Consider the following 21,952-nt stretch of genomic DNA (forward strand, 5'->3'; position numbering starts at 1 on the left):
CACGCGAAGTGGCAGCTCATAATGCTCATAATCAGAAATAAATAGTTTGGTAATTTTATGTCCTAAAAACTGCTAAGTTTACTTGACGCACGGTATGGCGTGGACACATTGACAGACGAATCTGGAACTCTTCTATGTACATACCTACTTGGGAAATTATGAATAGCGGGGTAAAATGATCAGCAAAATGAAGAGAAACTCTGAGCCTGTAATCTCTGTCAGAATATAGGCAACATTTCCTATATTTTTATGGTCAACTAGATCTGGTTTTGGTATTGTTCTGGATCCGAATTTCCAACTCCGAAGGTTTGCGCTACTGTACTCAGTGTACTGTATCTGTATTGTTTAATTTGTCGATGTGTGGACTGTGGAAGATCTCACAATCAGTTAAAATAAAAATCTTTTATTCTTAGGTTTTACTGTTTACGTACTTAAATGAGTAAACAATCAGCAGATCTAGAAAATTTACTACTGCCATGTAAATACCATAAATTATTGAGTACAGTACTTGGAATCCGAAAGTCTAATGCATCATGTGTAGTCACTGCAGTCTGTAGTCAACTAGTGTACCGGTATCCATAATTATAACAGTGGTATGCATTGTACTTACTTAAAGTGTTAAAATTTTAAATACTTAATTTGTCTATGTAGTTGATGGCTTGAGAGACAGGTCATAAAAAAACTGAAAGAGGGGAGTGACTCATGGGAGTATTGAAATATTTACCACGCTCACGATTCATCACTCTAAAATGTTTTTTGTTTTCGATTATTATAGTACTAATAAGCGCTCGTGTAAGTAATAATTACAGTAATATTACTTACTGTAATTATTACTTACACGAGCGCTTATTATTACTAGTAAGTAATAATAAGCGCTCGTTTGGGACGCTACATGTTGGAACACAATTGCATTGATCCATGTCTTCCAAGCGCGAGTGCATCTGGCAATGTTGCGCTCTTCGCCGACAGTAAACGTCGTAGAAACGCTTTAGAAAGAATGGGATATCTTCTTTATCCCTTGCGGTCGAGACCTGGAACTTTTGGTCCGGCATTTTAAACTTATGCGATCAGCTGTTGGCATAAATTCGCGACGCGACAGACCACGCTCTACCGCATTTTTTAAAGCAGAATTTAGCCTAGCTGTTGTAAAATGCCTGTTTGTAAACCCTAGCTTTGTAAAAGAAATGCTGCTGTTTTGGGCACTTTGAATGCGTTAAAATGTTGACAACGCACGATTTCGGTTGTTTTTTTAATGTTTAAATGTGAATCATTTTATATTCGTATGCACTTTTTTTATTGTTTTTAATACAGCTTAATACAGTATTAGTGGCGTACGTTAAAATTAATACGAGTACGAGTACAACATTCTGCCCACCGCCCACGGAAGACTGTCTTTTTCTGCGATTCCTATTTCCTGACGTCTAAAATCATTTTCAGCTCCACTTTTCTCACTTCGAAACATTATTACAGTAATTTCTAAGAACGAAAAACATTTTCGATTGTTAACAGATGGAAAAATATGGCTTCAAGCAGTAAACTGGATTATCTAAAACGATACATGTCCAAAGATGATGCAGATAATTCAAGGAAGAAGAAAAAGAAGAAGCCTGTTCTCAATCCCCATGCAACATCGGGGTAAGCACCAATTCGCCAACATAGGACAAACTCATTTGTGGTGCTTTTACAAAACTGGATAATAAACTTTCGTGTGCTATATTCTGCAGGATCACGATTGTTGATAAGGATTTAGATGTGGGTAAACGGTCTGTTTCGAAGTTCGAGGATGATCCGTACGGCGACTCTGCCCCGACCGTCGCTGAGATCATCGACGACACCATTCCCGTTGGCATGCAGGACAGCTCCAAGTGGAAAGCCATAACTCGCACCACCTCCAGCCCGCCCCGCAGCCGCATCAAAGAGGAGTCTCCGGATCTCGATCTACCCCGGCCGAGCGGTCGTTCGCGGCGGAGGCCTCTCAGCGACGACGATTTGTCCCCCATACGGGCTGCGTCGGATCAACGCAGAAGGAGCGACCGTGACGAAGATTTATCCCCTGTTCGCCGTCGAGGACAGGAATCCGCGCATATCGGTAGAGCAGACGATGATCTATCGCCTGCACGCAGTCGACCCAGACACTCTGATCACGATTTGTCTCCAGTTCGACGATCTGAATTTGCTCCTTCAAGTGAGTGCCGCGATCTTGTGGACTAGATCGCAGCTGAAGATGTTACCCGTTGGTTTAATAAGCGTTAACGTAAGCGCAGCGTGTGGGGGGTTCCTTTTGCGGCACGAGCCAGTGTAATTTCATACAGTTCACGTTTAGTAATTTTTAACTCGCATGATCATTCATATTATAGTCCATTCCTCTTTCTGTAGCACTATCTCGATACTCCAGATTAAAAATAGTGCAGACTTGTTGCTGTCGAGTTTTGTTTTGCACAAGCGCCAGGCCAGACTGTCTAAAAGATGCGGCATTGTCATTTATTGTGCTTTGCAGGTAGCCGCCGTGATGACGACCATTCTCCTCCAAGACGATCCGCGCCACTCAGTCACTCCTCCTCCAGAGATCCTGTTGGCATACCCGGCAAAACGTTGTCGGGTAGGACGGCGGGACTACAGAACGCCCGCACTTTGCGTGAAGAAACGGATCGGAAGCGGCGCGAAGAGGATGATATGTTTCGGCGGATGGACGCGGATATTAGTGGGCGGGGCGCTGCGACGGTATACCGTGATCGCAAGACCGGCAAAAAGCGGGATTTTGCCGCCGAGGACGAGGAGGCAGCCGAGAAAGCGGCTCGCCAGAAAGCACACGAGGAGAAATTTCGTAAATGGGGAAAGGGGTAGGTGTTTCAAAGTTCTGTTGATCCAGGAGGAGATTTCGCTCCGTAAAAACTTGACATATAATAGTTTTACTTTAACTTTGGTAAAACTATGGTAACTATGGTAAAAACTATGGTAAACAAACTATGGTAAAAACTTTTTACCTTACACCCAGAAAGGCAACCCCAGGCCCAGGGCTGATATTTTATTCGCTTTTGTTGTTTTATAAGTCCGTATTGCCAGTTTTCTTGGGGCGATTTGAGTTTCCAATTGTTGGCATATAATATTTAGATTGGCTCAGCAAGAAAAGCACGATCAAGCTGTTCAAGATGCATTGCATGAAATGTCGAAACCGCTGGCACGATATGTGGATGATTCAGATCGGGATGCATTTTTGAAAGCTCAAGACAGAGAAGGAGATCCGATGTTGGAATACTTGAGCAAGAAGCGAAATAAAACGCAAGGAGATGCTGGAGGTAAAATAGCAGAGAAGTAAAATATTTGAGGAACTAAAGTGAGATAAATTGAATAACGAAGTTACTAAAGACCAACGATTCCGTTGCCATAAAGCTGTAGTATTGTATTATCATAAAGTTGCAGTTTGTTAAATTTATATTTCCGTGCATGATAACATGCGCGGGCGATCCGTTGTAGTTCCCTTGTTTAATGAAAGAATGTCCCATATGCCGCATAAGCAACATTAGTGAACAGTGTATGCCGTTGCATATTTTGCTTGCGATGGAAGTTTTATCGAATATTTTTTGTCTTATGGGTATTGTTGTGTTTCCTAAACGTGAAAATTCACCGTATTTTTAACGGGAATAATGCAGTAATAAGGCGTTACTTGTTGCAGAGCGACCGAAATACAAAGGCGCTCCGCCGCCTCCGAATAGATTTGGGATACCACCCGGTTATCGGTGGGATGGAGTAGACCGATCCAACGGATTTGAAAAAGAGCGCTTTAAACGATCTTCCAATAAGATTGCTTCGGCTGCTGACGCATACAAGTGGAGCACTGAGGATATGTGATGTATAATTCTTTTCTTATTATTGATTTGTAAGGCATGTAACAGAACTCACACAACTGAAATAGAAAAAGACACTGACATTGTGAATAAACGCTGACAATAATACATCGGTCAATAATTGGAAAACTACTTACAACTGAACTGACGTAAACTATCAATAAGGCAAGCTGCAACATTAAAGAGAAAGAACACAACAACCAAAAAACTAAATGAACGTCAGACTCAGCAGTGTCAGTATGATTAAAAAGGAATAAGAAAGAGGACCATCACTAGATTAGAAAGAGTCTAAAAACAAAACTTGCTGGATTAACAAAAGCGATCATCACAACAATTAACAAGGGCGTTTCTGCGCTCTCTGGCCACACTGAGCCAGCTCCCGAACCCACCCATCTATTCTTGGTCAGTTTGGATGTCCCACTGGTAGTTAATACCTTTTTGTGGCTAAAGCTTTTTCTCATGACAACATACACAAAAAAGACCACACGAACAAACGAAAAACGGAAGAAAATGCAAAAAATACAAAGTGGATTTCTTTCTCGTGCCAGGCTTTGTCTGACGACAGGGTTCTCACGGACGGGTGCCTGCTGACCTTAGCGGTTGAGATTGGGGTTTCGTATCGCGCACTTGGGTTTCTGTGACCACAATGGGTGGCTGGTGGTGGTGTAATAAGGGATCATTTTGTCTCTCGTCGTAATCATGGCCATGAGCACCGGGATAGCGTGTTGAGCTACTAGAGTATGTGGGCGGGCTCACCGGGGTGGCTCCGGGACGCTCCTGTGTTAAGACGGTGGGCTTTTTACCAGCTCCGTTGTGTCCTTTCTGGTTATTGTCACTGTTTTCGCCTGGAAGGATAACAGGTTTGTTATGCGACTTCCACACCGTATCCTGTTCGCCGGTGTTCATCTTGCCCTGTGTGGAAAACACAAAAAGGAACAAAGCGGTTAGTACCATGTATACAGCCAACGGGAAAAAATGGTAGCACTAGTCAAGACAACAGCCACAACAAAACGTCGTATTATGGTGTTAAACGAAGTCCCATTCAAGAGTTAGCATTATGTTAACTGTTTCAGTTTGTCAAATTGAATATCATTATGTATCCGTTCGTGCATACTGGTTAAACTCGATGCTGTTAAAAGTTTTTGAGACATTTTTTTCCGATAACACAAGTCACACCAACACATCCCAGAGATCGAATTCGTGCAACTGTTTTACAACTGCACAGTCCACACTCATCGGTCATTTGCAACATGCGCCGCATTCGTGAATTTTAACCAGATTTTCATCGGATGAGAAAAAGGCCATGACATGTAATAACTTTCCATCACCGTACACGCGAGCCCATGACCTGCCTCCATGCAGCCGATAACCGATGATTTTGGGAGAAAGTGATCGGTTATTTTAATTAAACTGGACATAACTTGTACGATTTTGTTAAAATATCGCTGAATCACAATCTGCCTGTCAAGCTGTGTATGACCCTTTTGCGTGGCTGCTGCATGACACCGTACCACACGCATCATGCCAGACCTACCCGTCGATGCTTCCTGAACAGGATGCAGGCAATACAGCAGGCCAACAACAGTAAAGATGAGACGACAACTGCCGGCACAACCGTTGAAATGTAGATGTCATTACTGCTCGTCTTCTCGGCGTTAGCGCCTGCACACTTCCCTGTAAATGAGTTTCCCATTAAGCAAACATGTCATTTCACTATTTTTTATTTCTGCCTAAGCAAAAAAAAGGTCATACCGATTTTATGTGCAGAAGCCTTAGTAACCTTAAAGCCGGCTGAGGCGAAATGCTGGCTAAACTGTGGATTAACGCTATCGCCATCGACGACCCGCTTGGAGACTTCACTAATAGCGGGATCACTACAAGCCTTCGCGTTCAACGTCTCATTCACCCAGGCTACTTGTGTCGAGCCTTTCTTAATGGAACGGAGACGAATGTTTTTGCCGTGGGGATCCTGGTAATACGAACGCAATGTGTCCACGAACAAGACACGTCGGTCCTTCTTAAATCCATCAAACGGCTCATCCAGTGTCACATCAATCTCGCTCCTAAAAAAGCCACCAACGCTTTGTGTGATTATCTCATCGCGCTGCACTTGACAGTTTGACCGACTGTGCGTGCGTCAGAAAAAGAAGTAGGGCCTTACACTGTGTCGGCTTCGTTCTTCACGGGAAGCACTTGGACCATCAACGGTTCGGGATGCCGCAGCGTGTTCACACCATCATCCACGGTCACATTGATTTTGTACTCGCCAATGTTTTCCTCCATGGGCATACCGCGAAGGACGTAAGTATCGCCTTCGCGTGCAATCTCCAGCCAGTCAATCTTCTGATCCAGGGTGACGGTCAGGTCGGCTGTGTCGGGATCTTTAAAGGGGGCCGAAATGAACTAAAATAAACATGCACTGATTGGAGCGGTCGAGTGATGCAGAAAATTAGATAAATGTAATCGAATAATTATGTATATCGACATCCCGTCTATCCCATTTGTGCTCAGATGAAATCACGGTCGCAACCCGGGTCAGACGTATTACTGATCGACGTAATAGGCACTGGCACTCCCTACTGAACGTCCAGATTATAACTCTGTGCACACATTTACCTTGTAATGGATGTATTTGCCAACCACCTCCGAAACGCCTCCTTGTGGCCATGCAGCGGGAGTCGGAGGTTTGTTAATACGATGATCGCCCGGTCTCGATGGTCGTGGTGGCGGGAGAACCGGCGGCGGTGTGATAACGATGGGCGATGTACCAAATTCATCAAAGGCTGCCGTGGGCGTAACGGCATACTCCAGTGTTGCCGTGGGCTGAATGCCGGGGTAGGCGCTGGACTCTCCGTAGCCGTGCGTCTGTACCACCACGCCGGCGCTGAGGGCTGGTGTGGGATGGACCGATCCATGCGGGACGACCGCCACGGTGGGCTCGATCGGCGTCGGCTCCGCGGTATGCAGGAAATTGGACTGCCGGCGCAAACGGGGCGCCGGTACGGGTTTGGTGGTGGTCAGATGCCAGCCCACAATATCCACACCGGTGAAGCGGGCCATCGAGCCATCCCGGGCGGATTCATCGACAAACACCGCCAAATCCTTATGATTACCATCCAAATTCCCATCGCAGCCCACCACCGCCGACACTTTCACGCCCGGATACTTAACCTCCTTAGCATTACCCGGTCCGGCAATCAGAGCGGAGGAGTCAAGTAGCGCCGACGGGCTACTACTTCCGCTCACATGGGATACTTTCAGATTACTGGCCGGAATGTCCAAGTAATTGCTAAATTTGGAGAGCAGGCTGATCCGCTCGTACATGTTCATGTTGGCCCAGTCGACATCCAGCATTAGGGTTAAAACGGTTTCCGCTGCTTCGGAGGAACAGCGAGATTGGCCGGATGTTTCCTCCACTACGAGGGAAAAGACATCTTTGGCTGATGTTTCATGCGGGCCTAACACGGTCACGGCGATATAGTGTGTTCCTAGGTCGCTTTCTTGAAAAGGCAGACCGGTGAAGGTGCGTGTAACCGTATCAAAGCTGAGCCATTTAGGAAGAGCAGAGCGATCAACTTCCCCGACCTAACATAAAGTAAAATGTGATTAAGCATTCCGAATTTGAAAAATTAAAAAGACTATGAAACCGGAGGCCAGTGCAGCAGTATATGGCTGTACAGTAATCTTTAACCAATGTCGGATAAAAAACCCGAAGACGGTTATTTTGTAACACCCAGCATTTTTCGATGATGCCAGTGACTAACCACTACGAAAGTGTTTCTTTTACGATACATGTGCGTACAGCGCTGAGCGTATGCACTACATAATATAATTTGTATAACAGAAACAAATTACTGTAGAATCACTGATATTAAAATAAGTGAGACAAGACTCACAAAAAATGAAAATAGTTATCCAAAACTGCACTACGAATACTACGAATATAGTGCTTTCATTCAGTACTCCTTTCTTCTCACAGATTTTGACATTTTGTGGCGTTTTGTTGTCGTGTGGGTTGTACAGTACTCAAATGATCGAACCAGATTATTTACAAGTTTTACTACACAAGTTTCTACATACAAAAGTTTTACTATACAAGGTTTTACTCGTGTAAGTATTTATCGTAACTTAACTCGTAGGTACTTACTCGTATTTATCGATATACTGTACTAATAATTACTGTATATTAAGACAAACCTTTACAACTTTCGCTTCCACTTTATGTTCGCATTCATTACCAATTTTTAAATAGTTTATAATGTAATTTATGTGCCGCTGGCCAGCTGACACTGGCCAGGACTTGGAAAATGAGCATACAATTGATATTTCGTCATGATCTATGGACACGTATGGTTCTGATTCGCCCGAATTCGCAAAATGGGAAATGCAAGTTGATCTAATGTAAGCACTTGAAACAACGCTGGAATGATCACAACATCTGACGGCTTACAACCCTTGAACAATAATATATTGCCGGACACCGCAATTTCGAAACCGTATACAAGTTTCCCGGTTTGCATGGGTTTCGTGCAGCGGTCTTATCATCATTTGCGAATTTTTTTACTGAATGCTTACAAGTTATTATAAGAAGATGTATATACAAGCCCATCCAACAATTCTTTAACCGCTGTAAGCGCAGCGCATATAAATCGCGCACAGTAATGCAAATACGCATCGTAGTGTAGTGGCAGATATATTTATAAATATTCAACCAATAATAATATATTAGATCACAATAGACCATTATTAGAGCATGGAATGAATCATCTTTGTGAGCATGTTGCAGTCAGTAATTTGAAAGTAATATGGATATTATTACCACCGCGATATTGTGTTGCAATAAAGATGATACTACAAAAGCATAAAATTAATATAATTTATGATGGCAATAAATAATGCTTATCATATTATATTGTATATCAGATACAGTAACTGCAAAACATGCAGATTTGTTGCTTATTTACGCTGAATACGCAGACCCATGTGGTGACGTGTCGAAGCACATTAAATGGCTCAAGCCCACGTTTCTTTAAATTCCGCTTACAGCGGTCAAAGAATTGTTGGGTGGGCTTGTACTATCCCAAACTGTATGTACTTACAGTGTACATTTCGTAATAAATGTATATAAATATTAAATATTGCGACGAGAAAGTTTTGTAGACACGCTTTTCCGAGCTGAGAATCACTAATGCTACAGTGAAAAAAGCAGAAAAACTTAGTTGATCAGTTTTAATAAAACCAGCTTTAATAAAATTATAGAAACAAAAGATTCATAGTCAAAAATTCTTCATGCAGAAAATTGGGCTTATGAAAATCAATCTTACAGTGAAAGCATTTATTGACGTACGTGTTTCGACGATAACAATATGCGAGTTAGTTTCTTCACACCCATAAAATTATTGGCAACCATTTTAAACACACAGTTTTGGTTTCGTAAATATATCTTTTAGACAGTTGTAAAGCATTTTGAAATGATACTAAACTGATTGCCTTTAGCCTCTTAGGATACGGCTGTGAATCGGTTTTGACATTCCTTAACGTCGTATATAAATTTGAAGGCATTCCCTTCTCACATTAACTTAGCAGCCAAATGGTTTACATTAAATTTCAGCCTTGGAGGATTTTGTCGGCGCTCGTGTATATTAAGAGAAAATACGAAACAGGATAAACGAAACCAGATCTGGCTCGGCAGCGCAATCTGATTCTGAGAACAACATATGGCCAGCACATCTTTTGGGTTAGACTTTTAAACACGACAAGAGATACTGCAGCATATACCAGTGTTATCAAATCGGACACAAAACCAGCACACTAGTTTCCGTATCACGCAGGGGGCTCCTGGGGCTGCGTAAATCCATTGAAAATCCCACACTTTAGAGCAAAGCGGGCCTATAATTGATTTTTACTTTTAGCACATACTAAACTTCCGTCCCTTCAGAAAGGATTCAAAACTGATACTATTGAACTCTATTAAGCGCCGGTGCAACGCCCTCTTAAATAAACTTAACAAATAAAGCAGGCCAATGGCAAATTTCTTTCATCCACAATATTTTATTGACTTATTTTGCATCCAGGTAATTTATTAAGTATGGTGCATTATTATCACACGCTTTTACCTTCAAAAGTACATATGCTACTGTGTCATGAATGTGCAAAATCGACGTTTCACGCACAGCAGCCAGTGCGCCATATAAACAAAAAGATGCGACGTTCTAGAAGGCACGTGGCGTTAAATTTCCTTAAAATGCATCAATATACATCTGATGTGAACAATGCATTAGTTCAAATCGAATGTACCACATGGCACAAAACGGTTCCTGCTGCAGCATGCAGGCTGAAATTATGAGTTTTATCCCGGTTTTCAGATCTAGTAGAATGCTTGAATACCGCGGTCACGCAGCTGCATGACAATAACAATAATTTGATTCAATTTTCCGCCATTAAGTCTAATGAGATTACCACCAAATCCATAGCGAACAATCAAAAAACCATCAATTGTAACGCTAAACCACGTACTCTAATCATACATCGACGCCAATTACCATCCATTACCAAAGCCGATCACATAGATCTTCTCGACTTGCGGGAAATATCAGCAGGCTCAACCGTATCAAAATTTTGCAACAGATTGCGTTTGAGAAATTTTATTTCCGCGTCTGTTACTTTTTGTATCCACCGTGTGTTGTGAAATTCTAATTGAGTTTTCTTACACCAATACACGAATACCACATAAACGAATTTGTATCACTAATACAATTAACAAAAACACTTTGCAAACATTAGATTATCAGCGGAGCTACGTTTCCGCCTGTGAGCAAAGCGGTAACATAATAAATGTAGATACCCTGAAATCACATCAGTATTAGTAGAGAAGGCATATGTTAACGTTAAATGGTTCGAATCACTTAACTTTTACGACTAATTCACAAAGGCTAATATTTTTATGAACCTATGTAGTCACTCGCCACTAGCTATTACTGGGCAATGTGGGCATCAATATTTCGTCAGCAAAAATGATTAGAGTAACTCAGTATGACGCGTAGCACAATATTTGTACAATAAAAATTGACCGTTTTAATCCCAAACGTAAAACCCTAGCGGGGCGTCCCCCGTGGGGACTGTTCCGAAGGACGGGTTTTATTACATAATAACAAAAACTTCTGTTGTGGAGTTGTTTACTGGGAAGATTGCCTGAGTGCAAGCTGGACGGCTATTTAGCGAAATAGTCTGCGGCAAGTGCAACCACCTCGCGTACGCGCATACGTGTACAGTATTAGTCTCGACTTTGGGTACCTGATTCCGGCTGCCACTATCTCAAAACTTGCAGCATCAGTTTTCGTTGTCACTTTAACGAACCTTCCCAGTTAATGTTTCAGAATAGAGAATAAATTTTAGAATTTTGATATTTTTGAAAGTAGGTTTTTATGGAGAACCAAGAAAGTTAATTTTGTTTTGGTTTCTCGTAGACTTAGCATAGGTCCGTCCGTTGGAGGCGTTGCTTGCACCCTATGCTATATCTACGAGAAACCAAAACTAACCTCTTTCTTGGTTCCCCTAAAACACTTATCGAGATCAAAAGCGTCAAATTTTTCTTTCTATCTTCTGAGATGTTGGTTAGGAAGTTTTATGGAAAGGTAAACGAAAAACTAGTGCTTGAAACTTTGGATCAACTGACGATGACATTCAGTGCACGTTCTTTCACTGTTCACATACATGCTCCACCTCTGCCTCTGCACTGCCCATCCTGAGTTACAGCATTTCTGTCTCTTGAGTTTACAGTAAATTTCTCTCTATTGTCAGTAAACGTTCTGTCTGTCTCAGTTACAAGCTCAGTTTTCCCTATCCTGTTACAAACTTACAAGTTACAATAGGATTCGACATGGATCCATACCTACAGGTATATATACATACATATATATATACCCGTGGACATACAGGCTAATCCTTCGGAAAATCGGTATTTTCGACTTGTCCGCTAGACGCACACTTCGTGTGTTATTAGGTTAAGAATCACAAGATAAAACTCCGATTTTCGAGGCTGAAGACGAAACAAGTACAAAGCTGAAATCTGCTATGCGGCATTCCAGCACGTACTACTTAAGCTGCGCTGGTAATTCTTTTAAGAATGTGTATCCCTTCCGCGTAAGCCACAAATATGGAAAAAATTGTTTAGTTAACCAATTGTTGAAAATCTCCACATGTGCTGTATAGATTTAGACTTATTCGATTGGATTTTAAAGGAAGTATTCGTGGCGTACACAAATAAACACGGCCACATCTGTCCGTATTTCTACTGCAGCCATTTCGCATGGCGAGTCTTTCTTATATTCTCTGGCTAGGTTCACTTTATTTAATCATCTTGACTGGCTGTAAGATTCATAATGTACCATAGCGCTGTGTAACAGTCAAATGTGCAATCAAGCATGAATGGAATACGAGGCGGTTATGGCATGTTTCTCCATCGTATGCAATAACAGTGGGGCGGTGGAGCGCATGATTAAAGGTTCATTTTGTATATTTGTATGACTAGCAGCCGGACACATGCACAGCGTACCACAAAGCACAATTATTACTGCCACAGCCAGCCCATCGAATAATTTTCCTGTATTAATTAAAACTCTTCAACGAGGCTATAAAACTGGGCCCGTATCTCACTGGCCGGCAGATTCATTGCCTAATCAGAAATTTCACTTTAGGTGTTGCAAGTAAATACACAGTGCCGCTACTGATATGCCCGTCACATTATCGATCTGGGCCAAACTCAAAGTGTATAACAATACTAACAGCTTTTATGAGACGCCAGCGTAATTGAACGCTAAGTCAACAATATTGTGTGTGCCGGTTGATTGGGCTGGCCAGTACCAATCGTAAATTGCGAAATTCGATGCAAAAACCCTGATGATTGTTCGGTCAACTATGTGCACAATATCTGTATACATGATTACTTATTTTGCCATATTCTGCTGCACCTTTAGCATCGTAAAAGCGCAATCTTTTCGCGCCATAGCACGACAAGTGAATGATAACGGGGAAGATAGTAACCTGAATTACATGAAGCATAGTTTTCCTGCTGCACTGCATGGATAAGCTATGGCCCACAACGAATTCGAATAACTTTAGGTGCGCCTGAATTGTGTGTGAGAAATATGTATACCATGAAATCCCATGCATTTTCGTGTCAACAACGATAACAGCTCTCCATCGATGACACTACATCTCTCGAGTCTCTTATTCTTACACAGGGGCCACGTAATCTCACGTTTTGTACCGTCGCTGGAGCAGTTGAGTAGAACGCCGGCACACAGCAGAGAAACTGTGTCATCCGGAACTCAACACCGTTTGGCCGCAGCCGAAAAATAACTCGTCGCTGGCCGCTTATAGAATCGGTATAAAGCAGATCAATAAAGTTATCCGTTCATTAAAAGCCCTTGACAATTTTTCTACTCGTTTTGTCCACATCCACATACTACTGCATTGAGTGTGATTCAAAGACTCATTTCCGTCCAATGGCTTTTTTATCGAAACTTGTGCGCTCAGGCTCGACTGCACACGCTGTTAACGTGGAGCGTAAAAACGCCTATATAAAAACTTTTAATTTCTTGTTTTCCTCTGTCAAATAGCTTTTGCACACGATGAATCGCTGAAAATCATCCAAAATAAAAACGGCTAAATCTTATAAAATTTTAGTTTTTCAACTGGGCAAATTGGATACATTACGTTTACGGAACGTTACAGTTACAGAAATCTTTAATTTCACTCGCATAATTATAATTTTTCCAAATCTATTTTTTTGGGAAAAGGATTTCCAGATATCTCTTCCGGCACGCAGTTTGTGAAATCAGCATACAAAGACTTGACCAGAAAATTTGGTTGATATCCGAAAATGTAAGAAAATACAACAGCTGCGTTTTCAATCGCCAAAATGTCATGGCCAACGAATACACACAAGAGATTATGTAACTCATGGTTTCAGTGCCCGCTCGCACAGTCGCACTCGTAAAATTCTGGTGTCAGGACGTTAGATATTCCACATCTGCGCTTGTCGTATCAGAAATAATCCGTGACAACGTTTTTACAATCGGGAACCTTATGGTCAAGCACTGTTTTAAGACCTGGCACATATGTTCGAAAGCATAATTTAAAGAACTTATAAGCCAATCGTTGTAAGTTTTGTAATTTTTTACTTCGTATTACGCAACTTCGATTCTGGACTAAATGAAACACCCCTTGTGCTAATGAAACATGTTCTCTGTCAGTGTTTTAAATGAACTCTTTGCCAACATCATGAATGTAAACTATAAAGCACTTCAAACTGCTAGCGAAATATTACGATCTGAAAAATCTGGAGAACTATGAAACGAAATAACGACGGTTGAAAAAATCTGACTTTTACATGAGACACGCAAACAAGCAGGAATGAACGCAGAGGCATCAGGTAATTCGAGAAATATCGTTTGCTGTTCATTTGAGGTATTAGCCCTTAATTCCGGAAACTATATTCTGTCAGAAATTCTGTCCGAACATATTTCCGTACACAAGCTATTAAATTAGCAGATATGAATAAAAACGCACGGATAGTACCCGAAAGGCCAAAACTGATTAGTGTAAAAACACCGGTATCGAGTGTGTACGATGGCGTATACTAACGTAAGCAAATTTATTGGTCTGAGACTAGCGCAATTATTTATCTACGTAACTTCTATTTACATACGTAACTTACGATTAGTACCGTAATACATACAGGTAATATATTAGTGATATTTCTCCGTCGCATTATTAGAAGTGGCACACAGCCGCACTAACATGCAAAATTTTTACAACGAAATCAATTTTTGAAAAAGGTATCCAGAGCCTTACCTTTATATCAGTAATTTCCCCATCAAAAGCATCCTTTGGTATAGTGAAATTGAAGAGCTTCCCTAATGTGGCATGCACTTCCGATATTCCCCATGCCAGCTCAACGGGCCGGGAGGATTGGACTGCTGGCAAATTCCTACTATCTGCCGCGCTATTACCAACTTGCCTCGCATCCACAAGGCACACACATACAAAGAAAGCTAAAGAAAACACAGGCCACATCCAGGATTCCCGTCTTCCTGTTGACATGTCGTTAAGCGACAGTTTTGGCAGCATGGCGCAATCCGGTTCACACAGGCAGGCACCCTTCCTCTAAGTGCGAGTGTTAGGTCTTCCCACTGTGCATACAACAATGTTAATAATCACACCGAACCGCATAGACACACGGCCACGAACTGCGTATAATGTTGTCACTTCCAGCAAAACGGCTCTTTAGCTGGCGTTAGTGGCGCACTCCACTCCACCGATATATGAACACGCAATCAATATAAACTGATCATGAATAACACCGGATGCCAGTGCGGAACATATATATACGCATAATCCACCGAAAAAAAACCGCATAGATCACAGTGGGGAGATTTCGGATAAAAACCACGGTATTCACGTTGCGGAAAAAAGCGGCCACAATTTTTGGAGTAATCGAGCCGGGTCGGATCAAGCAAAGCCAGTAGAATGCAGTGTGGCGCAGGCGCTTTATCGGATTTTGTTGGCCCCGGTAATGATTGGAGCAAGCTGGCTGCTATCAATGCACTGGTAAATGACGAACTGTGGGTGATTATGCCTCAAATGTTGTGCTTTGATATTCCATCCATTTCCACTCTTGGCGTTTTAAGCCATCCCTTAATGCGCAGAGTGATTAGAGACACCGATAAGAGACAGCGCAAAGTTGTGGTGGATTGTTTGATATGCGATGCTGTGGTTGCTCTTGAGAAAATTTGGTTAGTTATTTCCTCTATCGGGACAGTTCTGTCGGTAAGAAAATGCAGCTCAATTACACGCAAGTAACTCGGCTCTGGCTTGTCGTTCTCACCGGATATAACAGAGAAGGCCAGATAACTAACATAAGACTCCTTTTAAATGGCCAAATATAACTGACATCAGACCGGGTATGTACTTACTCAAGGCAGAGTATTCAGCGGCAGAACACGGATGGGATGGATGGAGAGAGTGGAAGATGCAGTGCAGCAATGGTATTGTACATACACTCGCCAGAGCAATACGTATACACACAGACAGTGGATTTAATCGTCGGATGACCGGACAGCATCAACAACTCAAATTCTCTCCAATAGCTTGTTACTTGTCAGATGAAGTTCTATATGTTCCCGGTCATTTGATCGCCTCGCTCATAAGAAAAGTCTGCTGCAGCAGTAAGAGAATGGACTTTTGGCGCTCTCTTTTGGGCTAATCAGAAATCACCGGAATCAAAGATCAAAATCTTCAAAGACAGGCCGATTTTATTGGATTCTACAAAGAAACACTTCATTAACTGACCATGAAATACCGGTTCATGAAAAACTTATTTGACAAGTTCAATATTTTGCTGAGATGCAGTCTAGCTTTACAGCCGGTGCGCACTGCGCAGCATGCGAATACGAAACTGTGATGTGAAACAAATGTGATCGATTGATTACTAGTGTATATTTTGATGTTGTGCTTAGTGCACATATTTATTTGGTTAATCTATGCAAATATTTCATACTGTAATGGAAACTGGTGCACAAATACAGCCATGTTGTCCATATCTAAATTGTGATAAATACTTATATGTTATAAATACCTATCTAAAATGAATAGAACAAAGAAAAATGATTACAAATAATAAAACATATGTAAAAAAGGTAAAACTGGTTAATAATATTAATATTACGTCGGCAAAGCTCTGTATTCATGCTTTTTGGTGGACTGATTTCTTAAGTCTTCTATGAACAAAACGAAGAAAATCATGCTGATATGATGACCCATTTGCACCGGTAGATACGGTAGATTTTATTCATTATTCATATTGCTTTTCGTCGGCAATGACAAGACGAACGCTGCAAAATGAATCCATCAGCGTGTTGAGCGCAACACAATTCCTTAGCTGCTTATTCGACGCGGAAAATCCACTTCTCACCTCAAGCAATCGGTTTGCTGCAGCTCAATCAGCTGTCATTTGAGATGAGTTGCTTTACGAGTGAACAGAAAAAAAGCATGTACGTTTCGTACCTTATAATCATAAAAAAACCGGCTGGTTAACTTATTTTTCGCCAAGTACGTTTGAAAGTATTTGCCCTAAACTCTCCGCTGAAGCAGAAAAGCGGCTTCTCAGCGAACATCACACTCGCTTGTCACTAATTCATCTGTAACCTACAAAATGACACCATTTCATGATTTTCGACTGTATCACACTTTTAAAATCCTGACAATTCAATAAATCAACAACTTGTAAAGTGAATATATTTCATACAAAACTTGAAAGCTTCGTAGGCAATCAAAGGTTGCAAACTCCATAGGACACGGCATTGTAATTTCTGACATGCCGGTACACAAGAAACATTGAGATAGTGGTACTACAGAGTCTGTATGTAGTACTATGTGTTTGGAAAAACTTACGACTATAAAAGCATGGCGCCATGAAAAACTCACTCGTCTCCTTTGCTGATGAAAATCGGAACAGTTTTTTTGACAAATAAAAATAATAACTGCAGTCTTTTAACTAAAAGGTGATTTCTGGGAGCCGATAGACAATTAACAAACCTAAATAATTGTGCTCCCAGCGTATGTGCCGTTTGCGAGTGTTTTTCAATCAAGCAGACGGTTTGATATAATTATCTGACCGTGGATAGTCCAACTGACTACGAGTATTTGCCGACTGCACCGTACTCGGACGCATTTATAACGCCCAGTATCACTGCGAGCCGGCATCGACTTCCGGACCTCCTTCCTCATCAGTGGACAGACTGGACAGTGCATGCTTAATTGTAAGACATCCATATTTGCGACCAAATTCTGAGCAGTAGGTAATTACGTATAACAATTACAATACAACGAAACCTACCCACCTTGTTATGCTGAATTGCATAATACGTAGAAGTTATGCTAGGTTGTATCTCAATAATCTATAAAACAAAAATCCCATTTATTTGACTACTTTGTCGAACTAATTGCGCAGGCAGAAGTCGCAGTAATCGGAAGTACTTTGCTGGATCTTCGGAGCTGGACGCAAGCACACAGACAACTCAAACTGTCTGCCTCACTGGCCAAAGCAAACAGATCTATTAATCGTGCAAAGTATCGCTTTCACAATGAGCCAAGGAGTGGAGCACACAAGACATGCAATGCCGAATAAACGCTTGACTGCCTGCTTTCTTTTCACTCTAAATAAAAACTACTGTTTATCCTTCCTTATTTCTGGCCAGTCTGCTCTTGATCCTGTTATCAATAGCATATTGCATTGCTTTCACCTCATGACCAGTTTACGGCAAAACCGAGATTTAACAATGTACAACTGTGTGCATAACCATGTACGCATGCTACTGTGTTCAATAAGCTTACAGAATATTCAAAATCTTGCAACTCATTACTAAAACAAACTCCTACATGACTATTTCAAAAAAAATTTTTTTACTGGAGTGACATTATGTTTACTAAACTTTATTCTATTTCACTATTACGAGCAAAATCAAGTTGCCCGTGAGTCTGACCGCTTACACGTCAGGAAGTTATTTTCTATTATGGGCATAATCTTATGTTTCGTGGGCCAAAATGTATCTAGCAAACAACGGAAATTCTCATGGGTAGTACTTTATTCGGCATTAGATGAGCTAATTATGTGCGCTTGCGGATAACGTAGTCGGTACTCGTACCAAATGATTTTGCCGGTAACTAAATGCGTAAGAACTAAGACTGGGCGGCGGCTGTACTAAATGACATTGTTTCACTAAAAGTGTTTGTAATAAAAAATAATCATCAATGTATTGGCTACTTTATTTTATTGGCGGAGCCAAGTAAATCTTGTACTACGAGCACTACAATTCGGTCGAACCCAAAAATAGGGTCAAGATGAGTGGATAGCAAAAAGCTTTGATTAGCCAAAGGGAAGTCGACAGGGCTCCCGGGAATTAACAATGCAATGCATGCATGCATTGATGAGCCACAGCGACGCGCAGAGTCAAATCAGCTCACCGGCTAAACATCTTTAGCAAATTATTGCTACCGATCTCATAATAAAGAGAACTGGAACAGAAGCCAAATAGATTTGGTCTATTGAGGGCTTACAGCCAATAGCTCATGATTAGAAACAATTATCAAACGGAAGAATAGGATGATTCATGGGGAAATAAATGCAGCTGCAAAATGCTCCCTATAGCGTGATTAGACCGCTTGTGCACATACGGTAATAAAGGCACCGTCAAATTGAATTTCCGAATAATATGCGAGTATAGCAAAGCAAACTGTATTGGTCGGCAGTCCAAATAAGCCGTAAATATTTCATGAAATAATATTGCAAGCTGCACCAAAAATTTTTTTAAACAACTAGATTACGAATTCCTTTAACTTATGGTACAAGTTACGATTCCATCCAAATCGCGCGAGCTTCCATATACCGCACCAGTAAAATACTAGCACATAAAATTTTTTGTACAAATATGAGTAAATTGTAATAAAGATATAAGCGTTAGCATAAGATTTTATAGCTTACCTTTAGATGGGAAGCGTTAGTTGCACACTTGCATATAACGCCTTACACTCGAAGAGGAAATCGTGTGCGAAAAACTATGGGTATTGTTGCATTCTGTGCAACATGCAGACGTATTACGGCCAGCATAAAGTACCAAGTATTAAAGGTAAATATATTACAAGGAACGATCGAAACTGTTGGTCGTCCGTAAACAGCAGACAAAACAGATGGTTAAGACCTCAAGCATCTAAGTGTAAACTTGTAAAGGAAGGAAAGTGTGCCAGTGCTCTATGCCGTTCGCTGACAGTGTTCAAAAGTGTGTACGAGTGCGCCAAGGAATAAGAAATCGATGTTGCAGCATCGAAAAGCCGGCAAAACCACATCCAGTGTATTACGCCGGCTGATAAGTATGAGAACATTGCCGCCTACTTGGCTTGTGTGGCTTTTTTTCTACCGCGTCTGCACATCTGTTAGTACCAGACGACACTTTTCATAATCCTCGTTCGACTGTGAATAGTTACTTTTTAATCGATGATAGTCCTTTCCGGCCAGTCTGTATAGGTCGGCACTGACACGGCAGAATAGACCAATAAATACAAGCAACGCAACCCAACAACAAGACCTAAACTAGAAAACAATCCATCGTAACAATGGCAGTAATTCGCGTGCGTCAGCGCTGTGCGCGATAAAGTTTAAGAAGTCACACTATTGAGTATCACTTATCCCATACTCAACCGCTAGTTTTATACATTCAAGTTCCGTTTTTGTCATGGCCGGCTTACTGCAGTCTTTTTTAAGCGGTAAGATACAAAAATATAACATTATCGGATTTATCTTAATCACCCTAACGCAACCACTGAGTCAGAATACCGTTAGAAAATCAAATCTCTCTCTCCGAAAAGTAAAATCAAGTTCTTTTACCGTACAACATTATCAGGAAGAAATCCTACTAGTCATGAACGTATTTGCTGTTATTTTTACCTGTCATTTGTTTGAGAGCAGTTTTAGTCATAGAATATCATTTTCTATATAATATCATGCACCACATAAAGGCTGAAAATACTGATGAAATTAAATTATCAGACTTGTGCACAATTCGTGTTAACGCTTCGGTTTAAGGTGTAAACCGTTCCACATATTAGACAGAATTACACAACATTTGACCAAAAGAACAATGCCATAGCTGTGCCAAATTTCGCGTACACTCTCCAATTTCAGTTGCAAAATTGATGTGAACGTCGGTGCCCACAAATTAATTCTGAAGTGACAAAAGGTTTATAATTTGTTTTTTCTTTTTGAAACACAAGAAAAATGGAGTTTGGATCACAAGCTTTGAAAATGTTGCATGCCTTTTTTTGTAAGTGTAACGTTGGTCGCCGGAGGGGCACAAGAAGAACAAACGATTTTGCTGAATATTGCAGTAATTTGTCAGCCGCAGCCATCAAGTTTTTTTGCGTAAGTCATTAATTTCATAATTTCAGCGAGTCTGATTCCGAGACACCGTAAACCTACTAACAGTCCTCAGGTATGGGTTGCCTTAATTCTATGTTATACATATTTTAGCTGATCAGCCTTAACGAACCATGCCGGTCAGTTTTCATGAAATTACGTTGCATATATACGAAAATGTACAATGTACATCCTTAGCTCACTTTCATATTTTTATCGTTGTCCGCGGTCATCATGTTATAAATGCATTCGTATGTCACTGATATAGCACAATCAAAAGGGATGCGTACATAATTGGTTTGGATCTATATAACTAAACATCCTATATGTGTGTCCACAGGATGAGGCGTGGATTGTCACTGCATAGACGTATCGTTTGTTGTGCAGAACAAAATTATCAATAAGCAAATTTTCCAGGTCAGTTCATTACATGGACCTCTTCTGCCCCTTTTGAAGGATGAGTGCAACCGCTTGGATCGACCAAGCATCGTTCATAAATTGAATTATACGCTTTACACCAATTTTCATCAAGCGCTAATCTAGTTCGAGTACAGCAGAGATATTGCAACTGTACATACACAACCGCATATGCAGATATTGTATGGATAAACTCATACCATAATTTATCGCTTTTAATATTCAAATAGATTCGGCGCAACTGTATTTTTTCGGCAGGTGTGAGTTTAATCTAACCCAAAAATGTATTGTTGTAAGGCCAAGTACTGATAAATACAACTAAATTTTGCACACATATTAATTAATTAGCTAGCGCACAATAAAGAAATAATAAAGATCTGCTGACTTCATCACTTATTGTTTTTTAAAAGGTAGTAATAACCGCGACTTCGCTAACGCAGAACTATGTTATTTTTAATACATTAATTTAAAAAACCAAGTTATAAAGCATTGCCAACGTTTCAAAGAAGCTGACAATCAACTGCCGAAACGCGGTATTAATAAATTGTGATTGCTACATTTTTACGGTCTAGTCATAAAATGAGGTTAAAGTGCGACAGACATGTTTGTATCCAGGGATTGTTTTGATAGTCGGGAACATCAATAGCCTGTGTACAGTGCGCCTGCAGCAAAAGTTTATCAAAACTACAATATTATGACAGTCGGGTATCTTCAAAAA

At 41.0% G+C, this 21,952-nt stretch overlaps 2 protein-coding genes across 2 annotated transcripts; one reads left to right on the forward strand and one right to left on the reverse strand.

The window, feature by feature from the left end:
- Window positions 1-1,434: 1,434 nt before the first annotated feature.
- LOC129588173 (BUD13 homolog) lies at window positions 1,435-3,972 on the forward strand. The gene is made up of 5 exons (XM_055482294.1): window positions 1,435-1,635; window positions 1,725-2,185; window positions 2,498-2,840; window positions 3,112-3,296; window positions 3,674-3,972. The coding sequence occupies exons 1-5, from the start codon at window positions 1,520-1,522 to the stop codon at window positions 3,847-3,849; spliced, it is 1,281 nt and encodes a 426-aa protein (XP_055338269.1). The 5' UTR covers window positions 1,435-1,519; the 3' UTR covers window positions 3,850-3,972.
- On the reverse strand, window positions 3,847-19,697 carry LOC129588172 (dystroglycan 1-like). The gene is made up of 8 exons (XM_055482293.1): window positions 19,390-19,697; window positions 15,824-16,172; window positions 14,703-15,671; window positions 6,462-7,430; window positions 6,007-6,248; window positions 5,598-5,908; window positions 5,380-5,519; window positions 3,847-4,757 (listed from the first exon to the last, which is right to left on the reverse strand). The coding sequence occupies exons 3-8, from the start codon at window positions 14,976-14,978 to the stop codon at window positions 4,416-4,418; spliced, it is 2,280 nt and encodes a 759-aa protein (XP_055338268.1). The 5' UTR covers window positions 14,979-15,671; window positions 15,824-16,172; window positions 19,390-19,697; the 3' UTR covers window positions 3,847-4,415.
- Window positions 19,698-21,952: the final 2,255 nt, after the last annotated feature.

This window comes from Paramacrobiotus metropolitanus, unplaced genomic scaffold, assembly GCF_019649055.1.
Source record: "Paramacrobiotus metropolitanus isolate TYO unplaced genomic scaffold, Prichtersi_v1.0 Parri_scaffold0000028, whole genome shotgun sequence".
Taxonomy (NCBI): domain Eukaryota; kingdom Metazoa; phylum Tardigrada; class Eutardigrada; order Parachela; family Macrobiotidae; genus Paramacrobiotus; species Paramacrobiotus metropolitanus.